We start from the raw sequence: 24,171 nt of genomic DNA on the forward strand, positions 1-24,171 counted from the left end.
TGTTCTGGGGAAGTAATAAACTCAGTTTTTAAAGCTCACTGGTCATAACGGGATGGTTGAGGGAAAGAACACAAGACAATCTGGGCTACTCTGATTTTAAATGGTCACTCTGTCTTCTGGCGGGATGACCTTTTTTTTTTTTTCTTTTCTTTTTTTAAAAGTTTGGCTGGGGAGAAGTCTCCTTTACTACAATGAGAGGGGTAAGCCATAACAAAAAAGCCAACCAACCAACCAAAACCCAAAATCATTGCATGAACATCTTTGTCCTCCAGGGAAAAACACTACAGGTATGGCCTCAACTAGAAAATCTGGACTCAGATTTTGAGCTCCCAAAATTTGAGTGTGTTTGACTCAGATGTGTGTTTTTAACTCACCAGATAACAGGGGCAGCTGTGAAATTCTAATCTAAATCAATGCTCAGACTGCAAATGCCCATAGTGGGAAAACTCTTGCCAGTGCAGTTTATGAGCATTCAGATCCACACACATGGTCTGGGGTCCCATCTCAACTGATTTTCCCAGCATGCTGGAATATTCACAATATAAATAGTTTTTTTTAAAAGACCAACAATATTTCCCATTCCCATGGCAATAGGTTCAGCACAATTACTGACCTGACACAATCAACCTTTTCCAGCCGCCCTGATGTGTCAGAAAGGTGTTGGAATATTAAAAACTTTGGATTAAAATCCTTTCATTCTGCGGTTACTGAAGCATTCAGACACAACGGCGAAGGTGAAGCTGTTAGGCATCATGCAATGGAAAGATTATCGTAATGCTCCCAAGCTAAAACAGCCAGGTCTAAAAAAGCTGAAATACCTTCCCTTTACCTCCACCCATAATGGCTGCAGTTCATGTAAAACGATTACTTACTATCCAACTCCTCCTCATCATCACTGGAAGAAGAGCCAACAGAAAAGAGAGTTTTAGACTTAGGGATGAGTGGAGAGATGTTGAAGGAGAAGGAGATTCGTCCGCATGGTTGAGTCCGTCTCTGGGCTGAGAAGTGGGTTAACAGCAGACATTAGAGCATGCATGAAAATGCATTTAATAATAAAAAGGAGAAGAAAGCAGCCAACCGCAAACTAAAAATAAAGCAGAGCAGTTGGTTTCAGAAAAAGCATAGACAGCAAAGAATTCAGCATGTTTTCATTTTTATTTTAAAAGGTGCATGTTTAATTCCATGCATAACTTTGGGGTCCAGGCTTCTCTTATTTGCACTAGCAGCTTTTTGTTGCAGTGCTCAGTAGGATTATGTATTTGAACAATTATATTTCCAAATACAGTAAAATCCCAGAACAAACAGCACCTACTGAATTTATTGGGATAATTGCCAGGGAATCCATTTTAATGTCTCAAAATACTGGTGAAGTGGCACACCTTGTCCATTTAAATGGCATACCAGGTGCTATTACAGCCACACAGTCTTGCTGAAATGTTAGCTTTGTTTATTTATTTAGTGTTGTTGCCACCATTGCTGCTTTTAGAAGATCCAGTTAATTTTATTCTTGTGAAAGGTGCTGAATTGATAGCACTGGAGAGCTGAACTCCCTACTTTATCTTTCAAACAAATATAGCATTCTCAGCAGCAGCCTTCCTCCTACTATTCTTTTCAAAGGGCATACCTCTTGTTCTACAGGAAGAACAAATCTCCATGATCTATTCAGTCCAACTTTGAAGAGCCTGCCAACCAGGGCACCAAACTATTTCGTGATGTGGACCCTTGTATCAGGACTGAAGCTCGCAAAAATTCATAGGTATAATTCTGTCACATACTTAAATGTTTTGCTTTTTTTCTTATTTTAGTGCAGTTTGTGAAATGATGATGTTTCTCTCCTGGTCTGTTTTTTTTTTTCTAGGAACCAGGGCCAATGCCTCCCGGCATGTGTCCGTACTCTCTTAAATCTACACAGATGAAGAGCCTTCTAGTGCATTGGCTTTTTAAATTAATTTATTTTAAGAGAAGTTCCTTAATAGCAGCAGACCATCTAATCTTTGGCTAATGAGAGTAGTTTTCTTGAAACAGAGGCACAGTGTCCTACCAGCCATAATAGTTCTTATGGAAAAGTACTATGGGATTTAATAGGGGTAAAACAATATAGAATCCTACTAAACTGATCAAGTTACTCTTAACACACCTGTAGGATGAGTATGATTCTCTATTAAATCCTGTAAGTTTTTAGCCATACTACAGAATTCTACAGCACAGATATGATTCCCTATTAAATTCTATAGAGTGGCTATTATTTTCTATTAAACACTACAGAGATTTTCCATATGGGAAAATAGAGGCAAAAAGGAGAAAGAGGGAAGACTGATATTCAACTTGAAATGTGCATAGTTTTAAGAATTTATGGAGAGGAATTGCTTTTCAGTGCAATTTACAGTCATGCAAAACTAGCCTTTTCTTTAAAGAGCAACCAAGCAGACGTAAGATAGCACATCAATTTGAAATACTGCAGTTAGCTGCAAGAAGTCACTTAAGAAAACATAGAGGTACCATAGATAGTTACCTACAGGAACAACTGGTGGGGGGAAAAATTGACTTATCTTTAAAAACCTTTCTTCAAGATTAATGTAATTTTTTGAGTCTTCAAAAGCCTTTTACCACACAAAACAATAAATGCTTTAATGCTTTATTTTCTTAAGCATGCTAGCAATGCCTACAACAAAGCTCTGCCTTTCTGAGTAATGCCACAATAACAAATCAGCACATATATCCTAGAGCTTGTGAGCAATCCTTTTTCACACAAACTTGCGTGCATGCATGCACAATAGAGGAAACAAATGCTAAGGAACCAAATTTCAGTTTTCAAGGAACAACTGAAAAGAGCAAACATCTTTTTGACCATTTATAAAGAGACTCTTGTATATTTTTGGTTCTGTACTTTAAGACAAAACGGATATTCAGAATGCACAGGATTACCCAGACAAAACAAGCAACATGATGAAAAATCTCCTGCAGTGTTTTCACTGTCACTGAACAATATGCCCAGGCATGAGAGGGACTGGTCAAGGTCATGTGACACACTCAAGGATCAATGGCACTGCTTAATGCAAAAAACTCAGAGATGCATTTCCCAGTGGAAGACATGTAGCTGGGACATTTGCAGACAAAATTAAATTATAGTTTTATTCGTATATCCTAATAAACTTGCTGATGGACAAACAAATCACTCATGTTTCCTGCATCTTTGCTCTGAAAACCACAAGGGTGAAGAATTATTTTTTCTCCTTTTTAGGTTACTATCTTGTCAGACTATTTTCAAAGAGGAAAGATGAGCCACAATATTTTAAATGTAGAGAGAACAAGCTCCCCAGGCCTGGCTTAGTTCCTACTTCAGTTTAGTTATTTTTAGTTTTAGAAGTTCCTGTATGCAATTGTAATAATTTTCCTCACTGGAAATGTGTTATTCCCAAATTGGGAGCATCCTTCAGCATATTCCAGCCAACAGCTCTTGCGAACTCTCTGATTATATAAAACGCTGCAGCATTAGCATTTGTGAATACTAAATGCACATCTGCCAATTCCTTCAGGATAGTGTGGATGCAGCAAGAACAACAGATCTGGAGATTAGAGGAAGTGCAACTCTACAACCAGCTCCCAAACCACACGTGACATGCACATGCAGAGACCAAGATAAGGCCAAAATCCCCCAAACATTTACCCAGTTGGGTTTTATTTTTAAAGCTTTCGCGCAAAACAAGCTGTTTTCTTCCCATCCAGGAACCTTGGAGTGTTTGGGATAAACTTTATTTTATAGCATATAGCATAACACAAGAACCAGGGGCCACCAAATGAAATGAATAGGCAGTAGGTTTAAAACGAACAAAAGGAAACATTTCTTCAGACAATGAACAGTCAACCTGTGAAACTCTTTGCCACAGGATGTTGTGAAGGCCAAGACTATAACAGGGTCCAAAAAAAGAACTAAGTAAATTCATGGAGGTTAGGTCCATCAATGACTATTAGCCACGATGGGCAGGGGTGGTATCCCTAGCCTCTGTTTGCCAGAAGCTGGGAATGGGCGACAGGGAATGGATCACTTGATGATTACCTGTTCTGTTCATTCCGTCTGGGGCACCTGGCATTGGTTACTGACAGAAGACAGGATACTGGGCTAGATGGACCTTTTGTCTCACCCAATATGGCTGTTCTTATGTTCTGATAAAATTATTCAATTGGACAGAATAATCATGACAATTAAACTTGTTCTAGATTTTATTTACTTTATTTCTATGAAATCACTGAGATTTATTCTTGTATAACTAAGTATAGACTAAATATGCTGTAATGAACAGACTGATATTCAGTTTTGGAAATCCAATGAAGTTATGTATTATACTGTGAGATCCTCCAACAAAAAGCACAAAAGCACTTCACCAACATTAAAACTCAATGCCCCTTGGGCTGGTAAGAATTACCATCATGCCTGTTTTAAAGATGATTTTGCTAAAGATCGATCTGGGTGGCACTTGTTCTACAAGGAGGCTACATCCCTTTGGGATTTGCCATGATGATTATGATGAAATGGAGACACTGAAAGGTGAAGTGTTTTGCCCAAGTTTCCACAATCAGTAAATGGCAGAGCTGGGAACAGACCTTATGACAAAAATTTTCAAAATGACTAATGAGTTTGGATGCCTTACTTTTTAGCTGTCTAACTTCAAACATCTTAAAGGGACCTGATTTTCAGAAAGTGCTGAGCATTTGCCCAGTGAAAACCAGGCTTCTCTAAGGTATCTCAAATTAGCCACTCAGAAAGTTAGACAGTCTTGAAAATTTAGGCCCATAATTTGGCCCAGCTCTAGCCACCAGACTGACCCTACTATTCTACCCTAAACTGGTTTGATTAACAATATTCCATTTCCATAGTCTTGTTTGAGTTACCACTTTCATTCCTTGAATTGTGCTCTGGTTGGGCTGACATTAATTAGACAAAAACAAATATAAAAAAAGGGAGGGATCTGTGACCAAGTTTATCTGCTCCCAATTCAGGTCTTGCTGGTACCTGTAATGTGCATTGTGAGGGAAACCTCTTTATGAAATGGGTCGCAGTTTACTTGAAAGTGAGCCCAACAGAAAGTTTCCAAGTAATGGGGAGAAAAGCATTAGGTTGCCAAGCTTTCTGGTCCTCTAAAAAAGTCTGTTTTTCTGGGACTGTGTTATTTAGAGTGTTTGGTTAGCAACTGGAAATGATGCCAACAAACTGTTTACTTAAAAAAAAATGAAGGGCTTGAGTAAAAAGAGGAAAGAGGGTGTGACATAATATAGAGTAAGATGTAGTTTTTTTATTGGATGGGTTTGGCAGTGTTTTGGTTACTGTTGCTATGGGACACATCCTTTAGGCCACACGCTTATTAATCATGGAAGAATGAGGGTAATGAACTTAAAAATGTTACAAGGCACCCGCTCTGGAAGCTAACAGGGAGAACCGTACAAACGGAATAAAACACTTTACTTTAAAGCATGTCTTTTTGCTAGGAACAGGTCTGTTTGGGTGTGACATTCCAACTGAATGGCTGTTTTATCACTGCGTTCAGGGGAGGAGCCCCATGATGAATTTAGGTGAAATAGAATTGTTTTTTTATAAATGTAAGGGCAAACAAATCTCTGGTGTGACTATTAACTTTGTTTGGATGATTTTGACCAATGGGCCAAAAACGGACACGATATTTTTAGTAAAATTTAATCCACAATATATAAAGACTAATGAATCAACTACAGAACATATGCATTTCAGTAATGAGAAAAAGCTCAGAGCTGGTCTCATAAAGCCAATGAGGAATTGTATAAAAGCAGACCAAACATACTGCCTGGCTAACACTTAGTGAGGAGAAGGAGCATGTGGTCTTCTCAAGCACATCTGGAATAAAGAAGACTGTGCAAACTACTTATTCTTTTCACTGAAATTAACTTAAGAATAGCACCCCAGACATTTGACATTTCAGCCCTGCATCTGTTGCTTCTCCTCAAAGCATGCTACTTGAAATTATGCTCTTCAACCCACAGAAAGGTTGATGCAGGTAACAGGAATATTAATGAGTAAATTCCTTTAGAGAACAAATATCAGGAAGGCCATTCTCTCTCCAGCCTAAACACTAGTCTTATAGCTTTTCTCCTGAAGATACAGAAGATTCGGATTCCATATCTCTGCATCTCTCAACTCTCCAAGATATGGAAAAGTAATACCTCAAATGAGGAAGCATTATAGTAACAGCAGAGGAAGAAATTCAAAAAGATATGGGATTTATCATGAACATAACCAGTTTTTTTTATAATATACTCAAGAAACATCAGTTCTAATACCAATAATTGATGTTAACAGAGTAAAATAATTCTAGGTATGCAAGGTGGTAAATTTGGGTCTAAACATGAGTGATGCCCCTTTTTTGTAATTAAATGGAGTAGAGAAGCATACCTCTACTTCAAGTAATAACACAGAAAGAAAGCTGGGGGGATTCTATCTTGGGGAGTTAGCAAGCAGTATGTGAATACTGCATATGGGATGATAAGGCAAATGGAAAGTCATGTTTACTCACTGTCTAGTCCTGGTTGAGTGATTGTCATTAGCGAAATGGATTTGGTCAGCGGAGAAGAAGTGGCAGAAGTACAGAAACTAAATCCATGTGGCTGTGATCTTTGGCGTGTCTGTGGAAGAGAAAACAACTCTATTAAGCAGATATGCCAAGCAATGCCCTCACTCCAACTGCAGACTACAGTCTAGTCTTTAAATGTATTAGTTGCCCATCCCTTTAAATACTGGATCATTAAAACAGTCAAGAATACCTTCCCCGAAAGGATGGGCGCAACTATGGTGGTAGGGCACACAAATGGTAAATTGCAGCATGACAAAAACACAGAGGAATTGTAAAAGTGAAATGCAACCTCTTTAAAAATGGGAAACAAATCTAAGTATGTAACAAAAATAAAGGCAAGCACAGGCTGCTTCCTTTTCTGGCAAGCCAATAAAATGTATGTTTGTTGTCTGATGACCAATGAAAATACTGCTGTGATTTCAACCCCTTCAGCTGTAGCCGATAGAGATGACATTTGCTTATGTTAAATAGAAATGTGCTGAAATGTAAGTACAAAATATGCATTTGGGCCTTAAATTTGGGCATGATAATAATAAGGCCTAGTAAAATATAAGTAAAGTGAGATAATTTAGAGACAAGTTAGAGATAAATTCAGAGACAATCCTAGGCCATGTTGTAAACAGATTCTAGTTTTAACAAGCGTATTAGACAAAATATGAATGTTTTAGAAGAATGCTATCTGTACTGATAATTATTGGAATGATATTTACGTAGACATTAAGTAAGATTATGCGTGATATTAAACAACCAAAGAGAAAGTAGAAAATATTTAATTATGGTAAATATGGTAAAAGGTAGACCTAATGCTAATTAATTAAGGGGTGTTCTAGTTGATTATATAAAGATAGTATGCTAATTTGGGGTACCAGAGAGAGAAAGGATGATATATTCATTCTTCTCATCCTGGGACTGATCAGCCTGGATGCACCATTTTATCTTGGAATGTGGGTATCAATGCAGTGTATGGCTATACTGTAATGCCTGTCTGCTTTAACTATTTTATTTTAAATAAAGTTTTTAATGCTGTCCCTCACTGTGTCATTCACAGTCTTCCATTACATTAAATTATCTGTTACTGCCCCAGAAGCTTGAACCTTAAAGAGTTCAGTTTGGTTCTATTGCTTATCCTTAGCCTATTAATGGAACCAGAAATCAAGGTTACACATCAGCTGTCAATACAAAATGGCAAGAGTCTGACACTGAGGGTATGCAGCTGTAACAATGGACTTTCAATGAACACCATTCATCAAAGCAATGGCTAAGAGATACAATCCCACGTCGTAATGCCAGCTCTCACACATCAGTTCTCATGAGCCCTAGTTACTCCCTTCACCTGGGGAAGTGAGGATTTACTTAGGCTGTGACTCAAATGTCACTCTCAACAACACTTTGATGCTCAAGTGACAGATACACTAAGCAACACCATTTTCCTCTGTGTGAGACTCATGAAGATGTCAAAGAAAATCAGTGTGCCAGGATCAGTCAACAAAGACTATCTCCAGCAGTTAAACGGGGCAGCTGAATAACCCCCAGTTATTTTGTGTCTGCCCAGAGAAGTACAGTAACTCCTCACTTAATGTCCTCCCGCTTAACGTTGTTTCAAAGTTATGTCGCTGCTCAGTTAGGGAACATGCTCGTTTAAAGTTGTGCAATGCTCCCTTATAATGTTGTTTGGCTGGAAGAGCAGCAACTTTACAAGGGAGCATTGCACAAGTTCCTCTTCTCTGCCTTCTCCCCCTCCCTCCCAGCGCTTCCCCAACCACCAATCGCTTAGGACTTTCTGGGAGGGAGGGGCAGGAGCAGGGAAGTACGGCATCTCCACTCTTCCCCCTCCCTCCCAAAAAGCCTTCAGTGCTGTCAAACAGCTGTTTGGCGGCGCTTAGGGCTTTCTGGGTGGGGGAAGGAGCGGGAATGTGGCGGGGATGGGAAGAGATGGGCCTCGTGTGGAGCGGGGATGGGAAGAGGCGGGCCTGCTCTTCTCCGGGGAAGCTGCCTCTGCATCCTTGCCTGCAGCAGGCTGTGCCTGTGTGGGATAAGCCAGGGGCAGTTCCCAACCACAGTACTGTACAGTATATAATGCTTTTTGTCTGCCCTAAAAAAATTTCCTTGGAACCTAACCCCCTGCATTTACATTAAATCTTATGGAAAAAATCGGATTTGTTTAACATCGTTTCACTTGAAGTTGCATTTTTCAGGAACATAACTACAACGTTAAGTTAGGAGTTACTGTATTATGGTGGAAGTGTGGCTTTCAGATATTCAATGCATTTCATATATTTGCCTTTTTAATAAAACAGATTGAAGATACATGTCCATAAAACACAGGCCCATCTCTCCTGATTAAATCATCCCCATCTACCTCCTCTACTAGACGGTGAACCTACATTTGAATAATTCTCCATTTGTTATATTGCATTTAGTTGCTGTTTGTAACAGTAGGATGAGACCATTAAAAAAATCAGAATACAGGTTATTATGAAAGAGAAAGGTCCTCATTTTCTCATACATTATGGGTATAAACCTCAAAAACTTAACAGATAATATAATACTTAGTACTTATATATGCTTCACATCTTCACAGTGCCACACAAACATTCATTTTCTTAAGCCTCATTATACAGAAGCAAACTGACTTTTCCAAGACCATCCAGTCCATAGCAGAGGACTCAGGAGTTACTTGTTCTCTGTCCTAGGGTCTAACCATGCTGCCTTTATGGCTGAGTAGCAAGGTCACTTTGATCAAGTGGGAGTGATGCATCTTTTAGCCTTTGCCAGGAACACATCTATATTAAAGATGAGAATATCTCTGTATTATGCATGCAAAGAGGGCAAAGTTTCAGAGCCGTTGATTTAGAGTTTTGTGAAAACCCAACAATAAGAAATGTACAGCTTTACCTGACGGTCAAAGCCTCTGATTTCCCCCTGCTCAGATTCTACTTCCTCTTCAGTGAGTGAGACCAAGGAGCCACGTTCATCACTAGCAAGCGGACTTCGCCTGAGGTCTCTGGAACTCAAAGAGGAAGTCTCTAAATTTGAGGAGGGCTTCTTGTTATCATCGGAGTCTCCTGCAAGGCCTTCTAGGCTGTAACTGAAGAAAAATCAGAGAGGTTAGACTTGGAAATTCTTTATGCATTAACATACAATATGGCACCTGAACTGTGTGCATGAGACACATTCTCATTCAAAGAGGATGCAACCTCGACATTCACCGTGGAGTGAAATGTATATTACTCCCTCAGTCTGTGTTACTTCCTTGAGTAATATATGTGACCTAGTGCAGGTAGCAGCTTGTGGTGTTCACTGCAGACAGCAGTATCTTGGTACACTCAGGCAAATGGTTGTGTGAGAATAATGGACCAATACGTTTCTGTGTTATTGGACTCCTTCTCACTCTCTTGAACAGTGCAAAAGAAAAACCGAGAGCTTTCTTAGGTGTGCTTATTTCCACTCATTCCATTCTCTCAGTTTCAAATGATATACTGGATGTGGCTCAATTTAAGCTAGACATAGCTGGTATATCCTGATGCTATTTGCCCCTGAACAGAAGTTCTATGTTGAAATGTTAAATGCCCTCCCACAGCTACGAAGTCATTGGTTTATAGACAGCAATATATTGAATGTGTACAACTCTTCTTTGCAGAGATGTACCTTGATGCAGCTTAGCATTTACCACTGTACAAGGCTTTGGCAGAAAGCAGGGCACTAGTGCCAAAATCTTAGTGCTGTGTCTATCGGCCAATGAATCACATTTCAGAGTTTGCCTCTGCAGCTAGATTATCCAACTGAGCTAGACTCGATCACTTAAAACAAAACAAAAAGCATTTGTCTGCAACATTGGTGCTTATGAAAGAGTTGGTCAGATTCAGTCACGGTGACGGCTGTTCATATGCAAGTTTTCCCTATGAAGAGCCATGCTAGCGTAGCTCAATTCTCACCTGCAACACCAACCTCCCTGCCGCCACACATTATATTATCATCCCAACCTCACTATGCTATCAAAAGCACTGTATCCAGCACCTCAATCCTGACCTGCAGCATCCCTTGCAATTCCAGGCCTGGGTCACCCTACAGATCTGTAGAGTCACCTCATTCCTGACCTGCAGTGCCCCCAACTATGCCAGTCTTAGATCCCCAACATAGCTCTATCACTGAAGCTCAATTCTCATGTGCAGCAAACACTGGTATTCTGATCCAGGGCCTTCCTTGAGAAAGATGGCTTTTGTTATGGTCCAATATACAGTAGGAACTAAAGATGACACCAGTACACACGTTTTCATTTTTGACATGAATGAGGATTTCAACTCCTCTTTCTAAAGGTGAAAGATGAACACATTAGTTCCAGTGCACCTCCTGACATCTTTCGGATAGGATCCCGCTATATAACCTTAGCATTTCAAATACTTCTTTTTTCAAACTTTGGAGCTGAATCAATTGCTATTTAATGGCCTGTGAGTACCTGAAGACAAAGTGTCAATTACAGTGACACTTATGTTCTTTTGATTGTCCTCTCTATGCATCGTATATTATATGAGAATTTGCTGCGGTTGGATAAGGGGCAAGTGTTTTACAGAAAACATTTAATATGTACAACACACTTGGACTCAAGGTTAATCATGAAATCTAACTCACTATCGAGTTAACATTCAAAACATGTTAAATGGAAAAATAAAATACTTTGTAATGTACAGTGGAGCTTTAAATCCACGTAGACACCAAATGGATACTTGTATTCTACATATCACTGGAGGAGCTGGTGGTTGACAAACATGTATCATCTTGAAACAAAAGCTGAAGTAAATCTTAAATCAGAAGAGACAGACATCTGGCTTCCAAAGATTTTTTCAAGTTAGTAAACGAGAGGCAGACAAATCACAAAATTTACAATTTTATCAATTCACAAAAGCCTTTAATTGCATTGTGTTTAGCTATAGCATGCATTGTAAAATTTACTCCCAAACATCTGAAGGGGAAAGCTGTCCCACTCCTACTATCTAGGGAGGACAGGCTTTTATTCTTCCAGCCCAAAATCACACTGGTAGTTTGCTGTGATCTTGACATCTATCTTCTAATAACTGGGATCAGAACAGCAACTCTCTTCAGACATGCCGTCAAATAGTCATCAGCTGATAATGATCTGTGGTTTTAACCTATTGTATTTGGATCACATTTAAATCAGTGTTCTAAAGTAAACAATCTGTATTCCAAACCTCAGAGTTATCTAACCTCCAGAAAATAGTTAGAAATTCTATCCTTTAACTGTCGGAGGCAAAAATAAATCTGGGTCCAGATCTTCAACTCTGCCAGTACATCTCCATTGAGGATCTGACCTGTGATAATTAATTCTGACTCTGGACTTTCTACAGGACACACAAGTTTGAAGTGCCTGAGAAAACCAAATCTGTGGTTATCAGATTTTGTTCTAAAGAGGTTTAAATGACTAGCTTCTCTGCTCAAGAGAGCAAAAGGAACTCTCACTGTATTAGAAGCAGTCTGTATGAATGTAAACACCTACAAAATATCAGTCAGTATGGAGGAAAACAGAACTGTATCTCATTAACTCATTAACTTAGATTCTTTTCCTGTCACTTTCATTGCTTTGATTGTATGAGAAGATGTGCCTAAAAATCATCACCACAGAAAAAAAAGCAGCTCCGGGTGAATAATGCAGCTTCTCTGACACTCAAGACTAGCAGAGACTAACCAACACCTTCACCAGCACTTCAGTCTCTGAAGGACCCAACGCCAAATGTGACTGGGGGGCAAAAGACAAAGCAAACAGACACAAGCACATTCCAGCCAGAGCAGCAGAGAAACAGACCACCACACAAAGAGCTAACAATACTGTGTTTGCAATGCCCGTTTGCTGCTGCACATTTATTTATACCATACCTTCTACAATTAAAGTCAGCACCCATGGGAATGTACTGTACGCCAGAGGGACACCAGCTCAAACTGAGGATATCAAAGGCAGAGAAAGGAAAAGAGCTGCAGTTATTGGATTGTCACAGAAAGGGAATGCTTCAGGACTCTGTTGACCTTATTTAATTTTAGAAAGATTTTCGCATTGTATGTTAATTAACACTGGATGAAAGGTACCAGATCAGCAGTCCAGGACACTAAAGCCCTGTTTGTTACCACAGAACACGGATGGTGCAGGTAGTGTACTGCAAGCTTCCCTTAAACTGCTTCCACCAATGGATACCAATACTGAATTGGAGGTGAAAGGGGAGCTCACTCCATGTCCCATAGGTGAAAATCTGTACCAGCTTTTTTTCAGTGAGAGAACTTTTTATTCATTTCATTGGCACATGCAACCCAGTCAAGCCAAGCCACAGCATTTTATAGAGAGAGAATGGGACTGAGACCCACAAAGGCCAATTTCACATAAAGCAAATGGCCATGAGGTAACAGGTCTATTAATAATAACAGTAATCAGCACTACTATGGCACCTTCCATCCAAGGATCTGAAAAATGCATCACAACCACAGAATGGATTATGCCCCCCCGCCCCCACATCAGGTAAGCACATTAACCTCATTTTACAGATGAGGAAGAATGAAGAAGAGAATAAGTGATCTGATCAAGGTTGCACAGCAAGTCAATGTCAGAACCTGAACGGAAAGTACATCTCTCCTGACTCCAAGTTCTGTGCTTTATCTGCACTAGGCAATGCGTCCTGCTTTTTATTTCACAATGAATCTAGGATTAATCCAAATCAGGGACCATGAAATGAAATTATCAGAGGAGTAGCCATGTTAGTCTGGATCTGTAAAAGCAGCAAAGAGTCCTGTGGCACCTTATAGACTAACAGACGTATTGGAGCATGAGCTTTTGTGGGTGAATACCCACATGCATCCAACAAAGTGGGTATTCACCCACGAAAGCTCATGCTCCAATACGTCTGTTAGTCTATAAGGTGCCACAGGACTCTCTGCTGCTTTTACATGAAATGAAAGTTTCTCTTGTCAAAATACTAGTGCCAAGAACCAAACAGTCTCCATCTTGCATGTAAAACAATTAGAATTTCAAAACACAGTGACAATTTCTTTGGTTCTCATTTTAAACAAGGTTTCAATTATTATTTCTTTGCCAGTTAGCATTTACACTGTTAAATTTGGCCCTACAAATATGACCAGCAGAGCCCAACTGCAGACTCTTCAAGCACAGAGGAACTGATTTTCTATTCAGCTGTTGTGCTTAAAGGGGGCAGAAAACTGCCCCAGGAAACCGCCATTGCAAGGTCCTGCACCAACACAGAGCCACCAGGGTAACCTTACACTGGTCCTGTTCCCAACTCCCAGGGTAGGAAGCATGGCCAGAGAGCACTGCTCTCTGGCCCAGGGACCTATGGGAAACAGAACATAAGTTTGAGCAGCACTAGAGCTGCTCTGACATCAGGGGTTGAGCAGGATCCAAGTGGACCCAGAATACAGGGAGTGCAAGGAGGCATAAAGTCACCTTTCCCTTGCCACTCTGTTCCAGCACTCCAAGCAAAACTGGAAGTACTCAGAAATGGGGCCAAAGGAACCTAAATGAATAAAGAAGAACGAACAGTTAACTGAAGAACCCATGGTGTTCAGTCTGAGGGTATCCAGCAGCAGTTTGTCTAGGAATTAAAGGTAGTTTCATATTGAGGCTGCTATTGGGCCATGATAAGGGCCCTACCAAATTCACAGCCGTGAAAAACGCATCACGGACTGTGAAATCTGGTCTCCCCCTGTCAAATCTGGTCATTGTGTGCTTTTACCCCATACTATACCGATCTCATGGGGGGGAGGGACCAGTGTTTCTTGAACTGGGGGTCCTGTCCCAAAAGGGAGTTGCGAAGGGGTGGTCACAAGGTTATTTGAGGGGGGAGGGGGCCGCAGTATTGTCACCCTTACTTCTGCATTGTTGCCTTCAGAGCTATATGGCCAGAGAGTAAGTGGTAGCTGACTGAGGGCCCAGATCTGCAGGCAGCAGCGCAGAAATAAGGGTGGCAATACCATACCATGCCACCCTTACTTCTGCACTGCTGCTGGTGGCAGCTCTGCCTTCAGAGCTGGGCTCCCAACCAGCGTGGCACTGCCGTGCTCCAGCTGCCCAGCTCTGAAGACAGCACCGCCACCAGCAGCAGCACAGAAGTAAGGGTAGCAAGACCGCAACGCCGCCCCCCCCCCCCCCACCGCAACCAGTAAATCTTGTGACCACACACCACCCCACCAAATCGTACCTTTTAATGTCTTTTGGGGTCAGGGCCCCTACAATTAAAATACTGTGAAATTTCAAATTTAAATAGCTGAAATAATGAAATTTACAATTTTAAAAATCCTATGACCGTGAAATTGGCCAAAATGGACTGTGAATTTCTTAGGGCCCAGCCATGATGCATCTGTCAATGAAGCTCCTGTGCTCAGCAGGCCATCAGATATATAGAAGATCTTTTCTGATCCAGAATATTAACATAAATATCTATTATGAACTATCACCTTGCTCTAACATGCACAACCTTTAAAGTGCATTGTAATCAGCAGCTAAGCTAAGATTAGCAGGAGCTAATCAGCAGGACAAGGAAGTATCTCCATTTTACAGATGGAGAATCTGAAACAAAGGGGATAAGACACTTGCTCAAGGTCACAAAGGGAGTCAGTGTACTGCTATACTATGAATAACTCACATCATTTACAGCTCCACGGCTGCTCTCACCTTCAGAGTCTGCCGACACCCCTAAAAGACCTGTGTGTCCCGTAAGACAAAGGTTCAACATACTCACGCAGTTATGTGTGTGTATTGCGGGGGTGAAGTAGGGAAGGAGAGTGTATCCCATTTCCTTCACAGTGAAAACTGACCTACAGCTGACAGTTCTATAGACCTGTGTGTGTGCCTGTGCGCATATATATAATCTCTCTCTACCTACACATATTTCTTAACTTTATTAATTTTATAGTGTGACTACAAAACTGCAGGGCAGAAACTCTATAACTGAGAGATGAAGGAGCAGGAGGCTTGGAGGAAATGGCAGAAGGTCCCAGAGAGGAATAAAAATTCTTGGCAAGAGCTGTGGAAAACACAGACATATAGAATTATAATCCTGCTGGTGAGCCACCCACAAGCTACTGGCAACACCATGCAAAAGTGACGACAGTGGCTCATCATACAATATATATACAAACCCTTGGCAGAAGACTGGGCAGGAGGGTGGAGGGAGAAGAGAGAAGAGCCATTTGTGTGACCAGCTATAGACTGGAATTAGTTTGAGGCTGTGCCATTGTCCCCTCTCCAGCACTCACTTGTAGGGTATCCAAAAGGCTAGGAGGCGGGGGCAGTGGTAAAGAGATAGAATGAGAGAACATTGACTAAAGAATCTGACCTAAACGGGAAAGGTAAGTAGCGATATTAAGTGGCCAACTTGAGACACGTTCTCTTTACGATTAGCATAAGGACCCCAAGCTCCTCTGTAGAAGTCAGGTGGATATGACTGTGCAGCTGGGAAAAAGCAGATAGCATGCATATGCTCACGAGGCAATCCTTGCATGCTACCCTTACAAAGTACAAAGCAGTGTGGAGTCTGAGCTGAATGGAGTCCATAGTGTTTCATTAAGGGTGGGTGTAACAATAACCTGAAGTCTACTATATTAATGAAGGTAATAAGGATATCAGTAGGTATGAGCACACATGAAGATACTGGATTGAGAGCCTCAAGGGGAAGCACAGAGGAAATATCACCATTTCCCCTTTCACTTGCTCTTCTCAGAGGCTATAATATCATAATTAGAGCTGCTACGTACTTCACCGAGGCCTGTGCAATCTGTGCTGCACTGTTAAGGAAGATACCGCAGAAATAACACACAGCACTAATTCCTTGAGGCCATGCTTGAGAATTTACGTTTTAGCATGTTACAGCAAGGTGTGAGAGCGCATGCTTCTGCAGAGTTGAGAGTCAAGGTCAATGGCTATGTCAATGGCTTGTCAAGGGCTAATGTTTCACTTTACACAACTAGGAAGAAAACCAGCAGCTGTGTTTACAGCCAAAGATCATGTAAAAAAAAAATTCTCACTGGTGCAACTGAACCAGTTATAGCACTCATGGGAATATATTGCTGAACCCCTTTATTATAGACAAGGCCTTAGGAAACAACTATACACAAAAGATCCACGTTCTGTTGCAGTACCAGAATGTGTCATGGCACATGAAGTGAACCAATGTAGCAGGTACTTAGTCTCAGTCAAAACAATGATACAATCATTAGTAAAAATTTCAAAGAAGTGGGTACGTCAAAGGAATTAATAGGTCTGGGGTGTGGCAGGGAGGACAAGGTCAAAAACAACAACAAAACTCCCCATAAAACCGGGGCCATGGAGGGCAAAGGAAGGATCCCCTACTGCACCTCCAAGAATTCTAACAGCAACAGCAGCAACTATTTTTGTAGGGTCTACAGAATGTAGTTTCTGTAGAACTAGCATTCAGTTTTTTTAAAAAAGCTTTTTCCTTAGCTGTAAACATTGCTGCTCACAAATTAATCATGCTGATGCTTCAGCGATAAAATAGGGGTAAGTTTGCCTTATCTTTATTTTGTTTATATATAAATAAATATGTATGGGAAGGATAATAAATCATAAACGTTTGCCAGATAAAAAGGGACAAAAACTGGTTTGAAAATCATGTTTATTTTCCAGCTGTTAAGAGGCAGGGTTAAAAAAACCCAGAAAGTTAAAATTAAAGCAAATCAGCTGCTGCAAGTGTACCAAGTTTATTACATATCCTCTGTACTATTTTCAAATATGTTCCTACATGCCTATCTCATGAGATTTAGAGATTTTGATACATTTTAAACAATAATTAAGGCGAACAAACAAAAACAATTACTTGCCCATTTAAATTCAACCTCCGGTCCTAAATCTATTAGTTCGTTGGATGCTTCCAATCCGCAACGTCCAATATCCTTCAACCCACCCCATCAACTAAAAGCCCTCGAAAGAATGACTTTGCAGCTGGCACTGAAAGGGCTGTGTCAGGCTAAGGGTGAGAGCGATGAAATTGGATGCGTCTCCGTATAAGACAAATATTCCAAGTAGTACTGAATCTAACTAATATGAGAGTATGAAGTTAGTAGACATTCAAATGCAAAATGGTTAGTCAACTTAGTTGGCTCTGTACCTTCTCCTATGAATGGGAGGCTTCCTTATACCATCCCCCAGAACTCGCGTTGAACTGAAAATGAATCATGGAAAGCGGTCAGAGATGAGAATGGAGCAAAATGAACAAATGACAGCTGAAGGGAAAACGCCCATTCCTCCCACCCCGCCCTTCCCCACCCCCAAAAACAAACAAACAGCAGAAGAAAGGAATGAGAAGAGGAGTATAAAAAACTACAGCATTTAAGGGAGCAATGCGTCTCCTGTGAAGTTATCTTCCTCCCTCTATTTCACACTAAGGCCTTGTTACTGAACAAAGTATGACGGCCACTGACAATTTCTGCATATAAGCAGGTGCCAATCGTGGGTCGGCTGTATGTGTAGACGAGGACAAACTAGTCAGTGCTAGTTCAACAGCAGCCATTGTTAGCATCCCTCACCAGCAACAGATCTATGTGGCAGCGCAGACCAAGTCTAAAGGTCCATCAGTGAAAAATCTAATTTTTTCTTTCCTTCAAAAGGGCATTAAAAACATGGCAATTAGCGGCAATCTAACGGCATGGCAATGCTAAAAACACGGTGTGTGACTGCAGTTCACAAAGACATCCTCGAGCCAGCTATAATCCAGCTAACATGGACACAGGAGCAATGACGCATGGCAGCACGATTCCAGTGTGGGCTAGGCACCTGAGTAACTGCCCTGGGTTCCAAGTGGCTGTGTACAGTCCACCATGAACCCTGTACTAGGTACGTTAGCTGACTATATCTATGTGAGCTGCAATCCACCCCAGGTGAGATGTATAAAACTCAGTATGAACTCTAAGAATTACCAAGGATGAGCATGCTCCACTGCAGCCTTATCAGTATTCTTCATGAGATTTATAAAGGAAAAAAAATGTTTTTAAAATCATATTTAAAAGATATTTAAGATGCTCAACAGGTTTTGTCTTTTTCTTCTTCTTTTAATAAAAAGATTACACTCCACTAATTTTGTACCATAGAAATACAGAGAATATCAAATCTGTTATTCCCTGCTTTTGCTAGAGGACCCATGGGGGAGGGTAGAGTCTCACATGGGCAGTTCTCTCAGGGCCTGGTCCAGGTTTCATTGTAGTCAATGGAAACGCTACCTTTGACTTGAGTGGAACTGGATCAGGCCCTCAGCCGTTAACGGAAGGGATGGAGGAGTTAAATCTCAACAAAAATATTCTAGTTAAATAGTTCTTAGCAAACACCAATCAACCAAACAGAGACTTGGGTTTGAATAAAACTTAATTTCTAGGCCTTTATCCATCATAAATAAGTAAAAAGGTGCAAAACCCCAACTGGTTTTTCCTTTACAAGTCACCTTTCAGTCACTCTTGTCTATTGGTGGCTGTGTATGTGAAAAATATGACAATAATTCCTCTGTTTCTTTACTTAAAAAAGAATATATCAATCATTTACAGTAGGAATATTTTCCCATGTCACAAACATCCAACCTGTGCCATCCAGCCTCTGATTCAAACGTTTTTAACACCATTTGCTTAGCATTAGCTGTAACTGCCAAATATGCAGAGTTTATTACCCTCAGAAATCCTTACACAATAAGTTCAGTACATAAAAAATAAATCTTTCTAAATGAATTTATGAGCTTATAGACTGAGTCTATCATAAACTGTCTTTGATATCTGAAGCTGCCTCTCTTGCTGTTTCAAAATATTGGTGTGATTTTATTTGTGTGTGTTGTCATCCTGGGACCTGGGAAGAAGTCTAGAAAGGGGTGACAAAGTCATGTAACAAAACAAACAATGCATATTACTTTCTGAGTACTGAATGGTTTCTCAAGTTTAGCTTTAGATGAAATAAAACTTATAATTTAAGGATCTATAATATCTCTTCAGTGCGTGAAAATAACATCTAGAAATGTCAAGGGGATTTATGCACATGCATTAAAGGGTGACATATCTCTAAATCGGGGTCATCAAACTCTGCCCTCTGGCAATTTGCCAGGAACCAAAGGATAAATATTGGTTTTAATATAATGCAGACGACTCTGGCCATGTTACTTGTTAATACGGAGCTGTGACCCATGAAAACAACAACTCCAAGCAGTCAACTGGATGGGTTCCAATTTGACTCCTGATGGACCTGCAGTCTCCAACAAGCCACACATCCATATTGCAGATGAGGGTGGTATACAATATATGTGACTTGGGGAACAATCTTTGACCACCCTGCCTCTAAAGGGATGTGGGTGCTATTTAAATCAATGGCCAAACTTACTTGGTTTCAACCGGACCAGGATCTTAAAACTCTATGTAAAACTAGAGTAACTTTTCTGTGGTGCAAATGAAGAAAGGCTGATGCGCATAAGAACATGCTGGGTACAAAGCGAGTCAGAGAACTTGATAGTTACTCAGAATGCAGAGGGCTTACTCCTAACCAGTTACTTTATGGGTGGAATTTTTCTGCAACTGGAGATCAAGGGAAGAGTGGTTCTGGAAAACAACAACATTTCTTTTCACAGTAGTTGATGTAAAGAGGTACATGGTGTTCCCTAGTCTTTCCTGAAAGGAGAGAAAGCAGAGGGGGAAACTGGAAGAACACCCTAGGCACAGGGTGTATAGGGTCTGTCCAATGCATTCAATATTGCAATTCTATCAGGAGTCAAACTGGAACCCATCCACCCCAGTCCCAAGACTGAAGGCTTATATTTTTCCATTACACCTTACAGCCCATATAACACCTTAACGTGAGAACTCTACTGATTAATAGTGGCTGTGCTTATTCTGTGGTCACCTAGATTTAACACTCAGATGACCCTTCCTTTAGCAAAACCCACTGCATAGGAACAGGTGGTAATCATTTACACTAAGGACTGGTCCAAGGTGTTTCCACTCACTTCAATGGGCTCTAGATAAGGACCTAAGTCCTCTGAAAAGCTAAAATATATTGTAGACATAAAGTACTTTTAATTCAACCTGTAATTAAAAACAGGAAGATTAGTTTGTTTGTTTGGGGGCTTTTTTCTTTTCTTTTCGTTCTTTTTTTTTTTGTAGTAAGTGTTTTTTCTCTCTCTGTCCTCAGAGTTCATGGAATGACCTCACTTTTCTGTGTTTTTGCACATCCTTCAAATGCCAATCGCAAAGCCCACATACATGTGCTTATGTGCATGTAAACAGCTTTAAACAGCCTTTTTCACTCACCTCCTGTGATTGATTTCTGCCTCATTGGCAGCATTCTTCCCCGGCCCCCAGCTGTGCCGTCGGAATGGTGACAGTGGTCGCATGGAATTTCTTAAGACAGAGGAGTGGGTAGGCACTTCTGTAATACTGTCCATCTCTTCTTCCATCTCGCCTGAGCCACCAAGTTCACTTTCCCGTCCCCCTGCGGCTCCCATGTCAATGCCGTTTCCATCCAGAGTGTGCCTCTCCTTAGGCCTGTTGAAGTTTAGAGCATGTGGAAGGGATATGTCACTCCCAAGAGAAGAATTCCTCTCCAAAGAGACTGTGTCATCTGCCGATGAGCTGGAACTGGTCACATCGCAAGCAGACTGTTCCTCTTCAGCCTGTTACAGCAAAAGTAAAAACATGAACCTTAGATAAGAGATCTCAACTGACAGCCCTGGCCAGAGCCAGTCATCACAAAAACTAGGCCCGTTCCTTCTTATTTGTGCAAGTCACCCTCTACAACTTTGCTCCCTTGTTTTATCCTAGCCAATAACTCATCCTGCTACTGTAAAGTTGGGCTCCCTACTCAGTTTTGCCAACGCAATCCAGTCCTGACACTACAGCACTTCCTGCTATTCTATTAATGTCCTTCTCAGAGTTCTGTCAATGCACTGTAACCCTACAACGTAGCTTCTCCTGCATTTCCAATCCTGAAGCCTTTTACCAGGCAAAGATTTATAAGCCTGCCAAATAATTATGTAGTTTAAATGATGGGCACAGATGATTGCTAGCTCATATGACTTCAGTCAGTAAACTCAGTCCTCTTTGTGTGAGCTGAACCAGATTTGTAGCTTCCAGTCATTACAGCAAAAAGGGTAGCAAACTGTTCCACTGCACCATACAGTACAAACCGAACATTAGTCAGTAGCATAAAACAAACACACACAAAATGATTAGTCCCCTCCCCCAAGCACCTTCCATTTATCAAAAAGTTAATGTCAGAATTTTCAGCATTTGTCAAATCCAACTATAGTTGAAAAATACTGTTCCACAGGATTGGCTGCCTTGTGGAATGGGTCTTTATTCATACTGTAATCTTGGGTTTAATTTCCTCCAAAAGCAGTAAGTGGAACCCCAGCTAGCTCTATTCAGCTATCGGCCACATTCTGACAATACATCCTAAAGCGAGTCTATGATTTTTCCTGTGTTCCCAGTGGCTAGTATAAAAAAACACAAGCATGTTGATGACATCACTTTCAGACTCAAGGCCAATGGAGAAAGTTTCAATGTATACTCCTGCAGAGCCCTGCACTGTATCATTTAAAATAACAATATTCAGAATGATCCATCCAGTTGTATATAATGGACTAGTCACCAAAGCCACAGTGACTAACTGTCTTCAATTATCAGAGGGGTAGCCATGTTAGTGGATCTGTAAAAAGCGACAAAGAGACCTGTGGCACCTTATAGACTAACAGACATATTGGAGCATAAGCTTTCGTCGGTGAACGAATACCCACTTCGTCAGATACATGTGACATCTCATGAAGTGAGTATTCACCCACGAAAACTTATGCTCCTAATACATCTTTTAGTCTACAAGGTGCCACAGGACTCTTTGTCGCTGTCTTCAACTAGCAGGCTCACTGATACTCAACAGGAACTGAGCATTAGGAGAGCTGCAGTCCGTCAAATCTCATTTGCACAAAGCTAACAGAATACCAAATTCAACTGTCAGACAAGAGATGTGCCTTTACAAATGCAACAGACAACAGTAACGAATGTGAACACAAATGCTGTTACCACATTCCCACTATGGGGCACCTCAAAGTCCAACATCATGAGCTCTTTAAAAATCAGTCAATTAGACCACTCCAGAGTCTGCATGTTTCTGTTCTGCGTTTGTACTAGAACAAAAATATCACCTAAAAGCTGCTATGGCGATTAAAAAGGGAGTATGAGGTGTTTGAAAACCGTCGTCGGTAAAATACTCCATAATTTAAAGAGAAACCTTACTGCCAAGTTTGGTGGGCATTAGCCCTGCTTCTCATAATCAGTTTAATAAGTACAAGATACATTTTTTAAGACATGTATTAAAGAAATGCTTCCACATTCTTTCCCATAATCACATCCATCAAAAACCAATATCCACAGAGTAGACTGCATAAGTAATACAGTGGGGGTGGAGGGAAGTATGTATATATTTTTGGTTGAAATAATTCAGTAATCTGTGTGTCATGATAAGGAATATTGTCCATAAAGATAATTTTTTTGTAAATATACTTCAGTGACAAAATTAAGGTTAGAAAAAGTATATTACAGTATATTTTTTAAATGAGATTTGGGGTAAAACAAAACAAAAACAGAAGAAAACTGGAGAAGCAGCCTGATAAAATCACTGTTTTTTTGTTTTTTACATCATTGATGATGATGATAACTTGATATTTGCATGTCATGGTGACAGTTTATTGAACTGCCTAAATCCAGACAAATTACTTATTAATCATGATGAGAACAATATTTTATTAGAGAAGGAAAGAGTTTCTCTCTCTTTTCCAGGTCACAGGAAACTGTTGTCATAATTGATAATTGGGGCACTGTCCCTGAAGGGAAGGAAGATTGCATCCTGGCTGACCACCAGAAGGGTGCAGTTAGTTAAAGGACATTAATCCTGGATGCAAATGGAATGGATGTAGCGCAAAACTGCCAAATTACTATGTTTTGCTGCCTAACTCTAAACCATGTAAAGGGATTTTTATTTTCCAAATGGAAATAATTTACTAAAGCAAAACATCCCTATTTAAAAAAAAACCAAAAAAACAGCATTACTTTCCCTCATATATGCACTTGCTTGTTTCTTAAATTACAGCTGGACAGAATCAAAATATAATTTAAAAATTATATTTATACATTTGGTTCATTTATGGTTTTGCCTGTATCTCTTGGACTGGTTTAGTAAAAAAATAAGGTGCAAGTTGCTCGAGCCTCCAGTGTACAGTCATGACTCTAATATTCCTCCCGTTCTTCAGGAAAAGTTCTCCTAAATAACACTGATTTCCAGTTTTAAAAAAGACACTCCCTTTCTGCAAGACAAAGCATTTAGAGAGTCAAGACTAACAGGGACACAGTGTGGCCTAGTGGATACAACACCAAACTGGGACATAGGAAACTTGGATTCTATTCCCAGCTCTGCCCATGGGTGATCTTGACCAAGTCACTTCACCTCCCTGAGTCTCACTTTCTCCATCTGTAAAATAGTGATAATGATACTGACCCTCTTCTGTAAAATATTTGAGATTTATAA

General features: G+C 40.4%; 1 protein-coding gene across 7 annotated transcripts in view; it reads right to left on the reverse strand.

Moving 5' to 3' along the window:
• AKAP13 (A-kinase anchoring protein 13) overlaps nt 1-24,171 on the reverse strand; it is a 344,553-nt gene that overhangs the window by 61,325 nt on the left and 259,057 nt on the right. For 3 of the 7 annotated variants that reach the window (XM_075069691.1, XM_075069688.1, XM_075069696.1), the window contains 6 exons: nt 20,904-21,265; nt 17,738-17,791; nt 12,489-12,551; nt 9,495-9,687; nt 6,543-6,651; nt 873-998 (listed from right to left, as the gene is read on the reverse strand). In XM_075069691.1, the coding sequence (XP_074925792.1) occupies nt 873-998; nt 6,543-6,651; nt 9,495-9,687; nt 12,489-12,551; nt 17,738-17,791; nt 20,904-21,265 (907 nt within the window). The remainder of the gene's footprint in view (nt 1-872; nt 999-6,542; nt 6,652-9,494; nt 9,688-12,488; nt 12,552-17,737; nt 17,792-20,903; nt 21,266-24,171) is intronic. The other 4 variants (XM_075069693.1, XM_075069692.1, XM_075069694.1 and 1 more) reach the window with 4 other exon arrangements.

Source organism: Chelonoidis abingdonii, chromosome 9 (genome assembly GCF_003597395.2).
Source record: "Chelonoidis abingdonii isolate Lonesome George chromosome 9, CheloAbing_2.0, whole genome shotgun sequence".
NCBI classification, from domain to species: Eukaryota; Metazoa; Chordata; order Testudines; family Testudinidae; genus Chelonoidis; species Chelonoidis abingdonii.